The sequence below is a fragment of the Laccaria bicolor genome, genomic scaffold (genome assembly GCF_000143565.1).
Source record: "Laccaria bicolor S238N-H82 LACBIscaffold_41 genomic scaffold, whole genome shotgun sequence".
NCBI classification, from domain to species: domain Eukaryota; kingdom Fungi; phylum Basidiomycota; class Agaricomycetes; order Agaricales; family Hydnangiaceae; genus Laccaria; species Laccaria bicolor.
This window is the reverse complement of record NW_001889912.1, coordinates 56,000-71,577: the sequence shown is the minus strand read 5'-3', so window position 1 is coordinate 71,577 and position 15,578 is coordinate 56,000. Positions and strand designations below refer to the sequence as shown.

General features: G+C 47.2%; 5 protein-coding genes across 5 annotated transcripts; 4 read left to right on the top strand and 1 right to left on the bottom strand.

Moving 5' to 3' along the window:
• Window positions 1-1,114: 1,114 nt before the first annotated feature.
• LACBIDRAFT_332417 (uncharacterized protein) lies at window positions 1,115-3,000 on the top strand (the record flags this gene model as incomplete). The annotated part of the gene is made up of 14 exons (XM_001886997.1): window positions 1,115-1,276; window positions 1,364-1,506; window positions 1,563-1,626; window positions 1,698-1,723; window positions 1,772-1,797; window positions 1,849-1,883; window positions 1,933-1,957; window positions 2,189-2,202; window positions 2,259-2,359; window positions 2,417-2,476; window positions 2,533-2,560; window positions 2,612-2,672; window positions 2,720-2,880; window positions 2,935-3,000. The coding sequence occupies 14 exons, from the start codon at window positions 1,115-1,117 to the stop codon at window positions 2,998-3,000; spliced, it is 972 nt and encodes a 323-aa protein (XP_001887032.1).
• A 1,000-nt stretch (window positions 3,001-4,000) lies between these two features.
• LACBIDRAFT_332416 (uncharacterized protein) lies at window positions 4,001-5,896 on the top strand (the record flags this gene model as incomplete). Its single annotated transcript, XM_001886996.1, has 3 exons — window positions 4,001-4,258; window positions 4,315-5,640; window positions 5,780-5,896. The coding sequence occupies 3 exons, from the start codon at window positions 4,001-4,003 to the stop codon at window positions 5,894-5,896; spliced, it is 1,701 nt and encodes a 566-aa protein (XP_001887031.1).
• A 960-nt stretch (window positions 5,897-6,856) lies between these two features.
• LACBIDRAFT_309612 (glycoside hydrolase family 35 protein) lies at window positions 6,857-11,193 on the top strand (the record flags this gene model as incomplete). The annotated part of the gene is made up of 21 exons (XM_001886995.1): window positions 6,857-7,245; window positions 7,296-7,513; window positions 7,571-7,575; window positions 7,630-7,801; window positions 7,853-7,864; window positions 7,913-8,069; window positions 8,127-8,245; window positions 8,295-8,339; window positions 8,394-8,499; window positions 8,548-8,611; window positions 8,664-8,881; window positions 8,936-9,838; window positions 9,897-9,982; window positions 10,038-10,092; window positions 10,145-10,247; window positions 10,305-10,335; window positions 10,384-10,489; window positions 10,553-10,572; window positions 10,625-10,895; window positions 10,947-11,000; window positions 11,049-11,193. The coding sequence occupies 21 exons, from the start codon at window positions 6,857-6,859 to the stop codon at window positions 11,191-11,193; spliced, it is 3,279 nt and encodes a 1,092-aa protein (XP_001887030.1).
• A 392-nt stretch (window positions 11,194-11,585) lies between these two features.
• LACBIDRAFT_151810 (uncharacterized protein) lies at window positions 11,586-13,486 on the bottom strand (the record flags this gene model as incomplete). Its single annotated transcript, XM_001886907.1, has 12 exons — window positions 11,586-11,705; window positions 11,766-11,902; window positions 11,953-11,957; window positions 12,014-12,129; window positions 12,183-12,471; window positions 12,528-12,601; window positions 12,657-12,725; window positions 12,778-13,052; window positions 13,083-13,134; window positions 13,183-13,189; window positions 13,237-13,364; window positions 13,421-13,486. Coding segments are annotated over 12 exons (1,338 nt in total), but the record flags the coding sequence as incomplete, so codon positions are not given.
• Window positions 13,487-13,631: 145 nt separating this feature from the next.
• LACBIDRAFT_309610 (uncharacterized protein) lies at window positions 13,632-15,390 on the top strand (the record flags this gene model as incomplete). Its single annotated transcript, XM_001886994.1, has 10 exons — window positions 13,632-13,846; window positions 13,894-13,978; window positions 14,030-14,161; window positions 14,213-14,247; window positions 14,304-14,360; window positions 14,410-14,486; window positions 14,540-14,640; window positions 14,691-14,867; window positions 14,925-15,014; window positions 15,067-15,390. 10 exons carry the CDS (start codon window positions 13,632-13,634, stop codon window positions 15,388-15,390), a joined length of 1,293 nt encoding a protein of 430 aa, XP_001887029.1.
• Between the last annotated feature and the right edge of the window lie 188 nt (window positions 15,391-15,578).

Below are 15,578 nucleotides of genomic sequence, written 5' to 3'. Positions count from 1 at the left end.
TCCTCCACAGGATACGAAGGAGAAGGGGAAGGGAAAGGTTGATGCGAAGGCGAAGGAGACTAAGCGGAAGGTGGGTTTCTTGAATTCTATGTCTGGGCCTTTAGCATGACCAATTCAATAGGTTGATGAGAAGGCGGAGAGTAGTGCCGGTAAGAAACCAAGGAAGAAATAGGCGTCACCTACTGTTCCTTTCCCGTCCTTGTTTGGGTTTCGGTATTTTTATTTCCTTGTCGGATTTGTTCTGTATCATATCTCTTGCAGTTTATTTTTTGCAGTTGCTATTCTCTTCTTGCGCGTATCCGACTCCAACATCATAACTCCAAGTATCCTGATGCTATTCTGAATTCATCTTCTTGCGCGTATCCGACCCCAACATCTTGACACCAAGTATTCTGCCATGACGCCAATCCGATGTCTGTCAGCCTGAGGACCAACCTGATCAGTTTCATCGTAGCGCTTGCAGTTGGAATGGCTTCTCGGTCGGCGTTGAGAAAATCTTTTGGTGATGCATGGTGGTGTGGCGGCTCTAGTAGCTGCGGTCTTGAAGGCGACCCTTGTACGTATATATATCTGGGTTTCGCGTTCAAGCATCACGCAAAGGCGCTTGAAGTGGAAAGAGTCAACAAGTGTAAATACGCGCACTTGTTTCCGAACCGTCCACCTGCAGGTCCTGCACCTTCTGCCAACCAGCAAGGAGCAAGTTCGACCCCATGCAAGTTCGTATATTCAATATGAAGACGAATTGACCGAATTTCTTTGTGCTTGAACAGGCTAAAACGCTCAGCGCTCACTAATTGCAAATCGGGCTTCGGCTAATTACAAGCCACCTTATGGCAAAGCAATGTGATCTCAATTTTGCGTTTGATTCCGAACGGTTGCCGTCCCACCGCGAATTACCGCATGCTACCCCACCTTGGCCGCATATCAACCGTTCTCAATGATTCAATCATAGCTAAAGTTATATCCTACCAGGAACAACCGTTCCTGACCGCCATATGGTCGCACCGACCAGGGAGGCCGAACTTACCACTGGGCCCAGCAGGCTGATCTCCTTTTACAACGACCATCATCTCATCTCTCTCCCCTCCCTCCCCCACTTTCGTTTCTCTCCATCATGTCGTCGCCGTCGCCAGAAATTTTGGGAAGCATTGACAGCACGCTAGGCGCCGTTTTCATTGGATTTGCGCTCGCGTGCTGTGTGTATGGGATTTTGGTCTCCCAGACCTTCTCCTATTTCCGAAATTACCCTGGCGATAGGACTCTCTTTAAATTGACTGTGCGTACCCCACTTGAATATTTGAGAAATGAAGCTGAATGAAAGGGTCGTTAGGTTATCCTGATCTTGTGAGGAATTTATACATAGCGGAGGTCGTCTGCCTTGCTTAGCTTGATCTTGATTAGGATTTTGGAGACGGCAGATCAAGCGTTCATTGGTCATCTTGTGTACTATTACAGCATATCCAATTATGCGAAACCGGTGGTGCTGCTCAGAGCAACGATGACTTGGTCCGTACCAATTCCCCTTTTTGTTGTTGGCACTCCCTAAGCCCTATATCTAATAGGTCTTTGATTGTGAGGATTTGTAGCCTTTTCTTCAACCCTTATATCCTAACCATCTACATCCTTGTCAGCTACAATTAACTGCTGGGGTGTGTTTCTCGACGTACCATCGTTAATGTGTCATTCATGTCATGCAGGCCATCGTTGGTGCCATTGTAAAATGGTGAGTTGCATTATATTCTATTCAATCCACGCTAACAATCCGATACAGCTATTTCGGCCTCAGAGTTTGGAGATGTATGTGATCCTGCGAATTCCCTGCTCTTCAAATCTCATTCTGCTTCACAGTTAGCGAACACAACTTCTTCATCACGGGCTTGATTGTGAGCGGAATTTTTGTGCTGTCTTCACGGCCTCTTAATTTTTTTGTAGCTCTTACTCGCAATTGGTCAACTGGGTGAGCGTTATCCACGCAATCAAAGTAGCAGCTCTCCCTAAAATTCTGCAATCTTCTTACTAGGACTCGCTTTCGGTACATCCAGCATATTTTCTTATCGTCCGAAAAGCCATGCTAACGATCCGCTGATCAGCTTTCACCGTAGAATCGTAAATAATTCAGTTCGCCCCTTTGTCGGCGAAAGCTCATCTTTTTTTCCTCTCAGTTTCCGACTACCGAGCATTTTCGCAGTCCACAAGCTCCAGGTTCGCATTGATTGACAGCTTGGAGACGGGCGGTGTGATTGATTTCATATTTATAGACACTTGGGACGATATCACTCGGATGCGGTGTTCTTACGGACGTTATTACGGCGGGCGCCTTGTGCTTCTTTTTGCAACGTTTGCGAACGGGGTATTCACCGTAAGCAAATGCACATTTTTTTAACACACACTGTTCCTGAAGTCGGTTCATCCGTAGATCTGACAGCCTTGTGACTAGCTTGTGCAGTTACGCGATTAATACTGGTGTTCTGACTAGGTACGCGGTAGATTTTTTTTCTCGGTCAATAAATATCCAGGACTAACACCTTCCAGCACTGTCAGTATGGCCACATTAATCTTGGTGCGTCCTTTCGATTTTGAAATTTGTTTCCCTGTTATAATTTTGTTGCAGTATAATGTGATGCCGCCAAGCAATCTTTATTTCGTAGCAACATACTTCGTTCTCAGCAAATGTAGGTTGAATTTCCCCGTGGCGAATTTCCTTCTAATTCACTTCCAGTGTATGCGATTTCATTTTTGGCCACACTCAACACACGACGAATTATCCGTAATGGCCGGGGAACAGACCGTCAAGGTGCGACGACCAACAACACTAATATGTTCCACCTTGGTACTCGATTGCCGAGCATGGGTCCAGCTGAACTAGGACAATGGGATAAGGTATCCATCAGCCTTGTATCATAGTTGAAACTTGCTGCTGACAATCAGAATTAGGTTGACCACCCTGATATGCCCATAAGCGAGGTGCCGTTCAACAGTTACTACCCAGGCGCAAAGTAGGAATATTAATCGTCATCTGATCGTTGAGAAATCATTGACTGATGCGCATAGGCCTCGAATGAGTTTGAGTGACGCGTAGGGGCACGTTTTCTTTTGTTTAATATCGGGGTTGTACGGTAGAGTCGAAGACGTAGGATGTAAAAGTATTGAAAGGAATGATTGGTCTTTCCAAGTACGTTGTAGCATTCACTTGTAACCTTGTCACCTTCCTATTTCTATGGAGCTCCAGCTTCTCGGAGTGGGTCTCAAGGCGGTAAACTTACGGAAAAGGGTAAGAACATTTGCAATTGAAAGCGAATAAAACGCGGATTGATATCAGGATTCAATGCAAGTGTATTTATTCCTCAACCCAATCGCCCAGATGTACCCATTGGGAAATCCGACAACATCCTTTTCTTGACTACCCTTTGAAGTCAGATCCTCAGGCCTCAACGACAACACTGGATACGAGAGGAAGTGACGGGGTTCAGTGCTCATGACGACGTGGCACACAGTTTCTGCTGGATCAACTTCATACCCGCCTTGTTCTGATCAAATCCGGACTCATCCATCAAATTCCTCTCTGTCCCTCCCCTCGTACACATAGTGAATTGAACCCATCGGAGTCTTCGAGTCTCTTCGAGTCTTACTTCAAGGACACTGTGTTTATGCTACCGGCAGGCGGGCCGCCTGGTCCCCGACCCCTTTAAAGTGATCGCTGAGTCAACGCCATGAATTTCTGTCGCGCTAACAATGTCTCTTACTAGGTACGCACATACAACAAAACGGAATAGTCATTAAACCAGAATTAGCAAGAGCGTGGAGGAGACGGATGCACGCGTAAGTATATATTGATTGATATTTCCAACGGCGCTGCAATTTGAATATGCATTTTGAATTTGAAGTGTTATAACCAAGACCTGACCAAGACACAACAGAGTCAACGAGGAGTCAAAACGTGTCAACTTCAACTTGAGCAACCTCCTCTCGAGTTATTGTTCACAAAGTTCCAGCGAAAGCAATGGTTCATCGGTGCCTTCTTGTTCCGGAGCTCTTTGGATTAGTTTGTGAGGTCATAACGGATGACTGGACGTTTACGCCACCAGCTCGAAGGTCGGCGACTTTGGCATCCCTTGCTCGCACATGTCGTGCCTTCGAAGGGCCAGCTCTCGACGTCCTTTGGCGTGAGATCGAGGGACTGCGTCCGCTTCTCTGCACGATGCCGTCTGACCTGTTTGAGATACAGGCAAAGGATTCCTCCCCCCCGGTCAACCTATTGGTACGGTTGTGAATTCAAATATATATTACTGGAAGCATGCTGATTTTTCCGACCAGTGTTTGCGCAGGCCAATCTTACTCTCTGACTTGACCAGATTGCCATCTTATGCCCAACGAATATGCAAAATTCAGGCGGACTTCAAGTACACGCATTTTCGAATTGACGTTGAGGCTCTGCAAGCTCTAAGCATGGCAACATTTCATATGAGGCCCCTCCTTCCAAATCTTAAAGACCTCTGGTGGTATCATGGAAACACTACAAAAGAAGTGGAATGGTCGATGCTTCAGTGCATCTATCTCTTCTTCTCACCCAAACTCACCAAATTATCCATCGTTCTGTTCAATACCTTCGATAGTGCATATCCTCCATCCATCCTCTCTGGTCTTCGCAACTCTTGTCCAGCCCTGAAGGAATTGACTTTTGGTTTCCAACCCTCCAACCCCGATGAAGAAAATCGACGTGGTATTTCTTCTGTCATTTGCCAATGGAACTGGCTCCAGTCTCTATCAGTCACTGATTTGACGCAAGAAGCTCTTGAGCATTTCGCAACAATCCCATCCCTTCGAGAGCTTTCTCTCGGCTCTCTCGGAGATTTAACGCGTAGTTACAATCAACACTCGCCAATCGTTGTGCGCAACCCAACTAGTGGGTACCCTGCCCTTCAAATCTTATCAATCTCTTGTAGGACGATAGATGCAGCGATCGCTTTTGCGCAGCTCCTATCCTCTAGTCCTGTCGGGCATCTCCAGATTAAAGTTGCGGGTCCTTGTTTTCCTCGTCAATGGAGGGAGTTCTTCGATACCATCGTTCATCACATTTACCATCCCTCATTGGAACATCTTACTTTACGGGAGTTGGGCAATGCCTTGGACCCCCCGGAAGCACTCCATTCTGACATTGGACTCGAGGCCTTGACTGTGTTTACAAATCTTGAAGTTGTCAATATCCACCCTACTTATGGCATTCAACTTACGAGTGATACAGTCAACAAATTAGCTTATGCCTGGCCCAAAATTTGTGTTCTCAATCTTGGCAATACGTATCCATCTTCAAGATCACCAATCATAAAAACAGAGGACCTCATTCCCTTCGCACAGCGTTGTCTCAAGCTGAGGCGCTTAGGCATCGTTTTTGACGCTCAAAATACCCAGCTGAGGTCAAGTCCTGGTCTCTTCAATAATACTTTGAAGACCTTAGGTGTCGCCGACTCTCCCATCAACGCCCCAGCCGTAGTTGCTGCTTTTCTTTCCGATATTTTCCCCAGAATTGAATCGGTCACCTTTGACAATGATTGGCGGGAGACAAATGGGGATCGTGAGGATACAACAGAAACCGCAAGGATGTGGGAGGAGGCGGAACGCCTCCTCGAAACGTTTGTCAAGGTACGATTGCAGGAGAGGAGCAGGATAGAAACGCGTTGTGATTGACAAACGCCTGTTATTGTCAGTCAAGACCATTTGAAAAGCCGTAGCCACAATTTTGACTGCTCCAGTAATACGCCACTAGTGTACATATCGTAAGGGCTGGTTTCGAGACGACTTGTATCCAAATGCCATTAAGACTCCCCGAATGGTTGCAAATCCGCAGTCCCTACCCTCTCAATCCATTCACGATCCTTTCGACTCCAACGTTCAATAATCTTGAATCTTCAATGGCTTGATCTGTGCACGAACGCTGGCGATTTGAAGCTGGTTATCATACCTTCTTCTTGTCAAGTGGCAAGCCCGAAAGCCTGTTTACAGGCCCCTGTACTATTGAAAGGCGGCCTCCTCTTTGGATTTGGATCGGTACATGTGTTATTCTTCATGCCAAATGTTCGATCTGTGTGCCTTGGTACGCGGGATTCAGTGTGGTCAGTTGCGTTCAACAAAGTCGAGCTATCCGCAACGTACAAAAGTCCCCACCAGTACTTATCGAATTATTCCATCTGCAGCGTCAAACGTTTGGTATTAACTAGCTTGACTCCACGTTGACCAGCGTTGACCCAGGCCAAATTTCTAACAATTACATAGTGGGAACGCCACGCCTATAAGAACAGATTGAGTTGTTATTAACCCTTAGGTTTCGGGCACTTTTCCACTCACATGCAAAAACTAAATTTGGTGCGGTCCGCAACCGCTGTGGCCATCCTTTCCCGCCGTATGTGAATTTGTACCGGTGCCGACACCGTCCACGTTATTATTATCTAGCCAGCAACCTGCACAAGTTGGTGTCGCCCTTGAACTTGACCATTCGAATAGGCCACCAGTCAAAAGTATGCCGATGGTCGCGCTGTAGTTCACTTCGGCTTGAGTTATTTCGGCAGATTATTACTGAAAAGATCAGAAAGGGCACTCACGGTGTTCGGCTAGTTTTCCAGATAGAACTTGCGACGTTTTGGGCGGTTTCTATGGCGTGGTCAAGTGATTGCGACACTTGAGGCGCGAAGGTGAGTGTTGACAAGGGAAGTGCATTTGCCAAATATAGATCGGAGCAAGAACTTGAACAAGATGGCTTTCAACCAGCTGTTCATTAACTTCTAACGTGGACGTGGCAACTTTCTGTGCTCCATGACCAGCGTTTCCTCTTCTTCTAGCCTATCGATTGCACTTCTTCACTATGCTTGAGATAGCTTCAAGGACGTCGCCGAAACAGGCCTTCTCGCACCAGTCGACTCCTACGACAGCATGGAAGCAAGATATCCAACCTTTCAGCATGAAGACCAGCTTTTCAGGGTATGGAGATGACAACAACCTGGAGGCGAAGCCACCAATCTGTAGATACCAAGCTAAACGTCGACTTTTTTGGCTCCGAATCTGTGCCATCTCTATCCTCCTCATGCTGGTGAATTGTTGGCTGCCGGGCGTTAAATTCTTTCGGGCTTTTAGGGATATCATAACGCAAGGGAACACACAGATTCCACAGCCCGTCATTTCCACCGCTCGAACAGACCAGGTCCAGTTTGATAATTATACCCTAATTTTGAAGGGACAAAGGATATTCTTACAGTGAGTCGGCCTACACTCGGTTACAGTGCTACCGTTGACTCGTTTGCTAGCTCTGGGGAGTTTCACACATTTCGCTTGCCCGTTCCGTCGTTATGGCCTGACATCCTTGAGAAATTCAAAGCGGCAGGACTGAATGCCGTCAGTGTATACACCCATATGGGCCTAATTAACCCAGCTCCCGGTGTGGTTGACCTCGGGGGATTCCGTGCCCTACAGCCTTTGTTTGACGCGGCCAAAGCTATTGGTATCTGGGTTGTGCTTCGTCCTGGTAATTCAACCACAGCTCCAACTTCTTACAGTCACTGATCCCATATCTTGAACAAAGGTCCTGTAAGCTACTCTTCATTAGGTTGAACCGCAAACATCTCTTAGGTTTTCTCTTAGTATATAAATGCGGAAACGAGTGCTGGAGGTATCGCTCATTGGGCGACTTCCGAAGTTTCTTGCACTCTTCGTACCAACGCGTCCGACTGGAAAGCTGCCTGGAAAGACTATATCCAGGCAATTATTGATGTGACAGTGCCCAACCAGATCACGAACGAGGGTCCAGTTATTGGTATGTTGTTCGCTGATCCGACGGTCAACAATTTTTAACTTTTTGTTCTAGCGATACAAATAGGTATATACGCATAAATTCTGATCCGTCTTTTTCACTGAAATTTCTAAGATAACGAGTATGATCAAGCTGTTGGCGCGCAGGCAGAGTATTTCGTCGACCTCGAAAACGCATATCACGAATCGGCAATCGTTGTCCCCTTGACATACAATGACCCAGGTCCTAAACGGAACTTCATCAATGGGACTGGTGCTGTCGATCTTTATGGGTGTTTTTCCACCTTTTTTTTCTTTCAGATTCCTTGCAACTAATTGCATAAACCCAGCGTGGATGCTTATCCTCAACGTTTCGATTGCTCTGCGCCAACTACTTGGAATCCAGTTGAAACTTACTACCACGAATACCATTCTGAAGTGAATCCGTTACAGCCTTTGTATATTCCTGGTATTTTGATTCGGTTTTCTGCCATTTTCACAACTCAAACGATCTACAGAGTTTCAAGGGGGCGCTTTTGATGCATGGGGTCCAACCGCTTCTGGTAGGCTTTTATATTTTGCTTCGTTAGCAAAGTACAAATAGCTATTTGATACAGGATACGCGCCTTGTCGCGTCTTGACTGGTCCAGATTTCCAGTCTGTATTCAACCTTCAACTTTGGGCTAGCAATGCGAAACTTATCAATTATTATATGCTCTATGGGTATGTTCAGTCTTGGTAGAAAGTCAGTTTGCTTACCGAACTTTCCAGAGGTACATCTTGGGGTGGTATACCCTTCCATGGGGTTTATACCTCCTATGACTATGGCGCGCCGGTATGAATTTTCTACGAATTATGTAAATATTATGTTCTCAATCTTTTCGTAGATCACAGAATCGCGAGAGCTAACCATCAAGTACGACGAGCTCAAGCGGCAAGGACTTTTCCTCCGCAGCTCTCCAGATTTCTACAAGACGGATTGGATAGCCGACTCCTCGACTGGCCTTCAGGCCTCCACCAATTCCGCAGCTTTTGTAACACTTTTACGAAACCCAGACACAAGGTCCTCATTCTATATCGCACGCCAAGCCGATTCGACTTCATCGTATGTTGGGCTTTGAAGCTTATATGCATTCACCGTTCTTAATCACTTCTTCAGTGCCACCATAACTTTCAAGTTAAACGTGACGACGTCAGCTGGTACGCTTCAACTACCGCAAGTCGCGCCGTCCATCACCCTTGGGGGTCGTCAGTCAAAGGTTATCGTGGCAGATTGCACCTTTGGTGTTTTATCCAAGTTGTTGTACTCAACCGCTCAGATATTCTACGCAAGTACCATTGGTGGACGCGATGTCCTCTTCTTGTTCGGTGATTCAACACAGGAACATGAAGCCGCTCTTCTGTTGACTGGAACGCCCAACAAGCTCCAGAACTTATCTCCGCTCGTTTCTTTCACTGCATATGGCTCCCCTCTTCACCAACAAGGCGTCTCTCTTGTTAACTTTTTGCCTGGTATTGAAGGACTCGTCACAGTCTGGGATTCGGACACGCAACTGGTGTTGTTCGCAGATACAGATACGGCTGCGACATTTTGGTCGCCCAGCATTGCGGGAAAGGCTGGCGACCCGTTCCGCAACTTTTGGGGCCTTGGCACCAATGACTCAATCTTGGTCGGAGGGCCTTATCTCGTGCGCAGTGCGACCGTTTCGGGCTCAAAATTAGCTCTGCGCGGGGATCTCAAGACGGATGTAAGGCTGACTGTCATCGCCCCACGAGGCATTCGGTCCATAACGTGGAACGACGAATATGTGTCGGGGGATCTTGTCGCTACATCGGCCTTGACTGCCGTTGGGGGCTTTATCGGGCAGTTGCGAATGAGACCCTCTTTGGCAGGCATATCGGTGCCAAGGTTGACTGGGTGGAAGTTCAAGGATAGCTTACCAGAAATCAAGAGAGATTTCGATGATGCTTCGTGGCGAACTGCGAATCACACGAGTACGAATATTCCTCTCAAGCCTTATTATGGCGATGGGAGAGTCCTCTATGGATGCGATTACGGATTGTACGATCATTTTTCAGCCGTCTCGCATTATCGGTCCTGACAAGTTGTACTCCTTTAGCTGTGAAAATGTGGTGCTTTGGCGGGGCCACTTCAATGCCTCAGGTGCGGAAAAGAGCGTCGATCTGTCAATCAACGGAGGGCAAGGTGTGTTATCTTCGCTAATTGTTTTGGATGAAGAATAACTGACATGTGATAATAGCATTTGCAGCCAGCGTCTGGCTCAACGATGTATTCTTGAACACATCGTTTGGGAAGTGAGTCGCAGTGTCTACAGCATTGTTCTATATCTCACCGCCCTCGTGACAGCTCTACCAATAATCATAACATTCTTGAAGAGACCGACGATACATTCGTTTTTCCCGAGGGTGCCTTACTACCAGGTCAAGACAATGTGATCACAGTGGTACAGGTACGTTTTAATACCCTCCCAACTGGGACTCATGTGATTGACTTTATTTATCTCAAGGACAACATGGGATTGAATCAGACTGAGTGGCGTGAGCAGCCTCAAGTGGATTTGGAATTGAACTCTGATTTTTTCTCAGCCAACCCTGATACTTCCAAGAGCCCTCGAGGAGTCCGTGGCTTCAAACTCGAAGGAGGTTCCTTCTCAGAATGGAAAGTCCAAGGCAAGATCGGGGGATACGTGAAGTCAGTGGTTCATCGTTATCTTGCCCCACACCCGCTGATAAGAGAACATTTGAAATTGTATAGTTTCCCCGATAAGGTGCGGGGTAAGTTCTCCATTTAGGTACTGAAGAATATGCCCATTCTGAACCGTGCTAGGCGTTCTGAATGAGGGAGGCCTGTTCGGCGAGCGCAAAGGCTGGCATCTCCCCGGATTCCCTACCTCTGACTGGGATTCTCGGCCAATCTCCTCTGGCCTTCCCAATGGTGCTTCTGGATTCGGTTTCTTCGTGACGACCTTCAAACTCGATATGCCAAGAGGTCTAGACATTATGATGTCTTTTTTTTTCGGTGAAGCCCAAGGACAGCCATACAGAGCTCTCTTGTTTGTCAATGGATGGATGATGGGCAAGCGAGTCGCCAACCTTGGGTGAGCTGTAAACGACGTATTGAGCTGACCCCAATTCTCATTCATGTGCAGACCGCAGTCGAAATTTCCTGTGCACGAAGGCATACTCAACTACCACGGGGAGAAGTGAGATTTTTCCATCCTCCAACTACCGTTCTAATAGGCATCATGCAGCACGGTTGCCGTGGCTTTATGGGTGATGACGCCTAACAAGACTGCGGCTCCGGACCTTCAGCTTGTACTTGATGCAGTCTACGATGGTGGTGTAGGAGACGTTGTGTCAGACAATCCTCCGTGGTCTTCTCAAGGAAGAGGTTAAGTCGGTTTCGTGAGGATGATTCATCAACCAACATCTTATAACTATTTTCTTGACGCAAATATATCATGACAATGTACAAAGCACGTTCAGAGAACCGTTTTATTTTCAACGTATCAATCGACAACATCCCGAACACCAAATAGCCACGCCAGAATGCCAAGGACAAAAGATCCTACTGCGCCTATGAACCAACGCAAACCAGACCGCTCCAACCAATTGAAGAGACGAGCAGCGAGTCCATTGACAACGTTCCCTAAGTCGATGAGCATAAGGTGATGGTCGGCATGTTGAATCTCGAAGGGTGGTCGAACGGTAAGCCTTCGGACGGGGATGCTAAACCCATTGTGTTTCGTCAATTCCGTGGCTGGTATGCCTTCTTCGTCAATAGAGCATGCAGCTAAGAGACCTGACGTGAAACCATCCTCGTGGAACCCGTATTTGAGCCAAGCCCCTGCAAATGAGATTGAACGTTTGTTCTGGATTTTGTGCATTTCTCGTTGAGCACGAACAGTCTGGCATAGCCTGGTCAGTGCGGGGCCCAATGGAAGCATCAATTAACAATTCAAACAAACCTTTGAGTTCAGCACAGGATGTTCGTATTTCCATCGTCCCCCAACTTTGGCTGCGTCTGGTTCGAACGGTGGATTTAGAGTGACGAGTACCGGACCATAGAGTTCTTCTGAAATGTGCTGCAAATCATTCATGCCATCTGGAGTAGTTAAGTCGGTGCATGAATGAGTCCAACATCTGGCCACTTACACGTCCTGCGAGAGGGTCCATTGTAAACGGGTGAGAATTGCGCAAGGCGTGAACGACTTACAGTGAAACTCGATCTATATCCCGTTTCCGCGTGGATCCCTGGGTACCGCCATCGTGCTGGGTGGTTACTGTGAGATAGTTCCAACAAGACCATGCCATTCGACTTCGAGGCATCAACTAATGGGGTTCTTGAATCTTTGTCCTGTGGACTAGGGCCAATTGAGACTTACCCGCACATCTGAATGTAGCACAACTTCATTCTTGTTCCATTCGATCTGGCTGAGAATACGGTCTTCATCCTCCGTAATCCCGCCAGCACGCAAAATCTTGAGGGCTTCGTCGGAATGGCAAGCAAGGATAACATGGTCATACTCCTCTTGGTTTCCATCTTCTGTGACAAGTTGAATCTTCTGCTCCCGTCCCTCTTTCGATTCCAGAGAAGCAACAGACGTCACAGGCGTTTGAGGGTGATAACGTTCTCGTGGAAGCTTCTCGATGATCTTGTCGACGTAACGTTGGCTGATTCCGGCACCAATAAACTAAAAGTAGGCTCAACTAAGATTGCGACCACATACCTTCCACCTTGAATGGTTCGCCAGGGAGGTCTCCCGGTTATTTGGAGGAGAGAGTGATTGTACATGAACTGAATCTATACGCTCCGAAAATGAGCAGAGCGTCTTCAAAGAAAAAAAAAAGTTTTATACTAATGTTTGCGCAGGAAAATCAAGAATACATTTTCCTGGAGGAGTACTCCAGATGGCTGCCGTCATCGGCTAAAACAACCAATTTAGTGATGAGTCCATTCTTTCGGCCAAAATAACCTACGATCAGATAATTGTTCCGAAAGGCTTCGGAATAGCCTCCTTGGTCAAGATAGTCTCCAATGGATTTTTCGCTTGGTTTGTCTTCATCTACCGATAGCAAAAAGTTCCGCGCGGACGCATTGAATCGAACCACATCGTAGACCATTCTCCACATTTGGGGATCAAAGAGCCTCCGGGGCTGGCAAAAGACTGTGGCTACATTCTTCCCAGCCCACTCAAACACGCCCTGGTCCCGAGAGACACTAAACGTCATCTCAGCCGGGATAATGCGGATACCTGGCTCAGATGAATTACTGGACGGGAGACAGCGCTGGAGGAAACGGAGAAAGTTGGGGTAGGTGGAAGGATTGAAGACTATCTATAGAAGAATGAATAGCCGAAGTTGAAGCCAATAAATGAATCGTACGAAGCCTCTGAAGGACTGTTAGCATGATCATTGAGTGAGCGAGTAAAAACCTACGTATCAACATCGACACCGTTCTCCCATGATTTTCCCTTCGGTAAGAAACGAACTGTATTCGCGTGCCCTCCTGGTCGATAGTCTGATTCGTAGAGGTGGACCTCGTGGTCGCTGTGCTCATTAAGCAGCTGAAATTTATGAGCATCCTCCAGGAGTCCAGCCCTACGCACTACGAAAAACTCACCCAAGTCGCAGCCAGGCCAGAGACGCCGGACCCAACGACGGCGACCTTCATGGCGGGGTGACGGTGGAAGGAAGGAAGATACGAGCGCCGTGGAAGCCATTGGGATTTGGGACAGGATCGGGGACGTAAACAAGATCTAATCAAAAATAGTAAAAGCTTATTCTCTACGTTCTGTCAACCAATTGTCAACGCCCCCGCTTGACTGAGAAATATGCCTGCTGAACTTCCAGGACTTTACTGGGATGAGGCAAGAAACAGATATTTCCCCATTTCTTCAAAGCCCAAACAGCCAAATCCACCATCGACGACCTCCAAAGGCTCCCACACAACCCAAAGCGTAAAACGAAGGCGGTCCCATACACCTTGGCGAACAAATGGCATCGTTCGCGGGACGTGGAATTACTGCCTCAGGGAAAGACTTACATAGTGCGTTTTTTCATCAGTATAGGCGGTAATTTGTCTTATTCGCGTAGTGAACTACTGTCTTTGCAATACGCAACAACATCCCGACTCAATCACACCCACGTACCAACACTTGGCCGCATAAAATCCTTCTCTGTGAATCTATATGTCATTCTTTGTGGCTCACATTCCTTACCAGCATATCAGACTGCAACTCTGAATGGCGAAAACAAACGACTTATCGGGGATGATCAGGGTTGGCTATACAGTTACCGAGAGGAATCCAGCCAGGACTGGGATGAATTGAATCCTGAACTGAATCTGCATCCATTATCTGAGGTAACAGCCTTTCTATGCATCCATGCCTGTTTTCTTACCCTTTCCCTGTAGGTCTCTTCAATAAGCATATCTGGTCCGCTTTGCGTGTACGATCTCTCGAAGAGCGGCGTTTAAAATCTAAACTACTGAAATCGATATCTAGAGCGACGTGTCTTGGCCCATTTGCTAAAGTAGCTGTCCAGGATCTCACGGCTTCGGGGTAGGCTTCATTGTCCTGTTTTTGGACATACATCTTACGTCTATGACAGAGGGGCCTACATATTAAATTTCAATGGGACTCACGACATCTGGGCTTCGCATCTTCAAGGTCACAAATTAGTACTAGGTAGTTCGACTACTTTATGGTACCATTTTGACCGTTGACGAAGCGAGCTTCAGGTGCAAACCAAAAGGCAGTGTATCTCTCCGACGTCGATTCCAACCGAGCCCCCCAATTCCTAAACACGAATAGCGACGTTTTCGCTGTGTTTCTTCAAGACGTACGTTCATTTGCACTGTTCAACCCACAACTTCGCTGAACAAGCATTAGAATCTGATCTACACTGGGGCTCGCAACGGGACAATTCAAAGATTTGATACTCGTTCAGGGAAACAGCGTGGCCAGAAACTCTTTGAAAGCCGCTTCTTCGACGCTCCTCGTAGTTCTGTCCTCCATTTGGAGCCGATTCGTGACTCACAGCTTTTTGTCAGTCAGATGAATGGGGATGTAAGCTACCCTACTCTTTTCTTTCGGATTTGCCTATAAGCCTACTCACTTGGTTAGCTTGCTTGCTTCGATTTGCGTTTTCCAGGGTTATCATCGAATCCAGTTGTACAATACGAAGGGCATGTGAATTCTTACACCCAACGCCTTGTGCGTATACTTCTCCTTCTTCGTCATCCCTTTGAACCTTTTACTTCACTAGGGAATTGCATTCGATCACACGGAAGGCTTTGTTTTTGCCGCCGGCCAAGATTGTCGTATTCGAGGCTGGTCTCTTCACACTGGTGCCCCTATCACATCCACACCCCCAGACCCGACAGTCAAGACTACCTTGAATATTCCGGTGTCAGCTGTCCATCGTACCGAAGCGAATGTCGAAGGCAACCCGTTTTTCACTACCTTTCCGCACCCGATAGAGACTATGGAAGTTTCGACTGAGGCCGGGGGTAGCTCGCTCTGGGCGGCCTGCGACCATGAATTGTTCCAATATCATCTGGGCCAACGCTGGATTCCTGTTGCACAGTGACTGGTTATGATGTTGGAAGAGTGACACTCAAAGAGGGGAGATCACATCCCACTACCGTTTCTGAACCACTTGCTCACTCAGGCATGGCGAGGAGTTGAAGGTGGGTACCTCTGGCAGATAAGCACAGTTATCTGGCTGAATTTACAAAGTGAATTGTAAATCAGAACATCTTGCAATGGCGGCAGTCT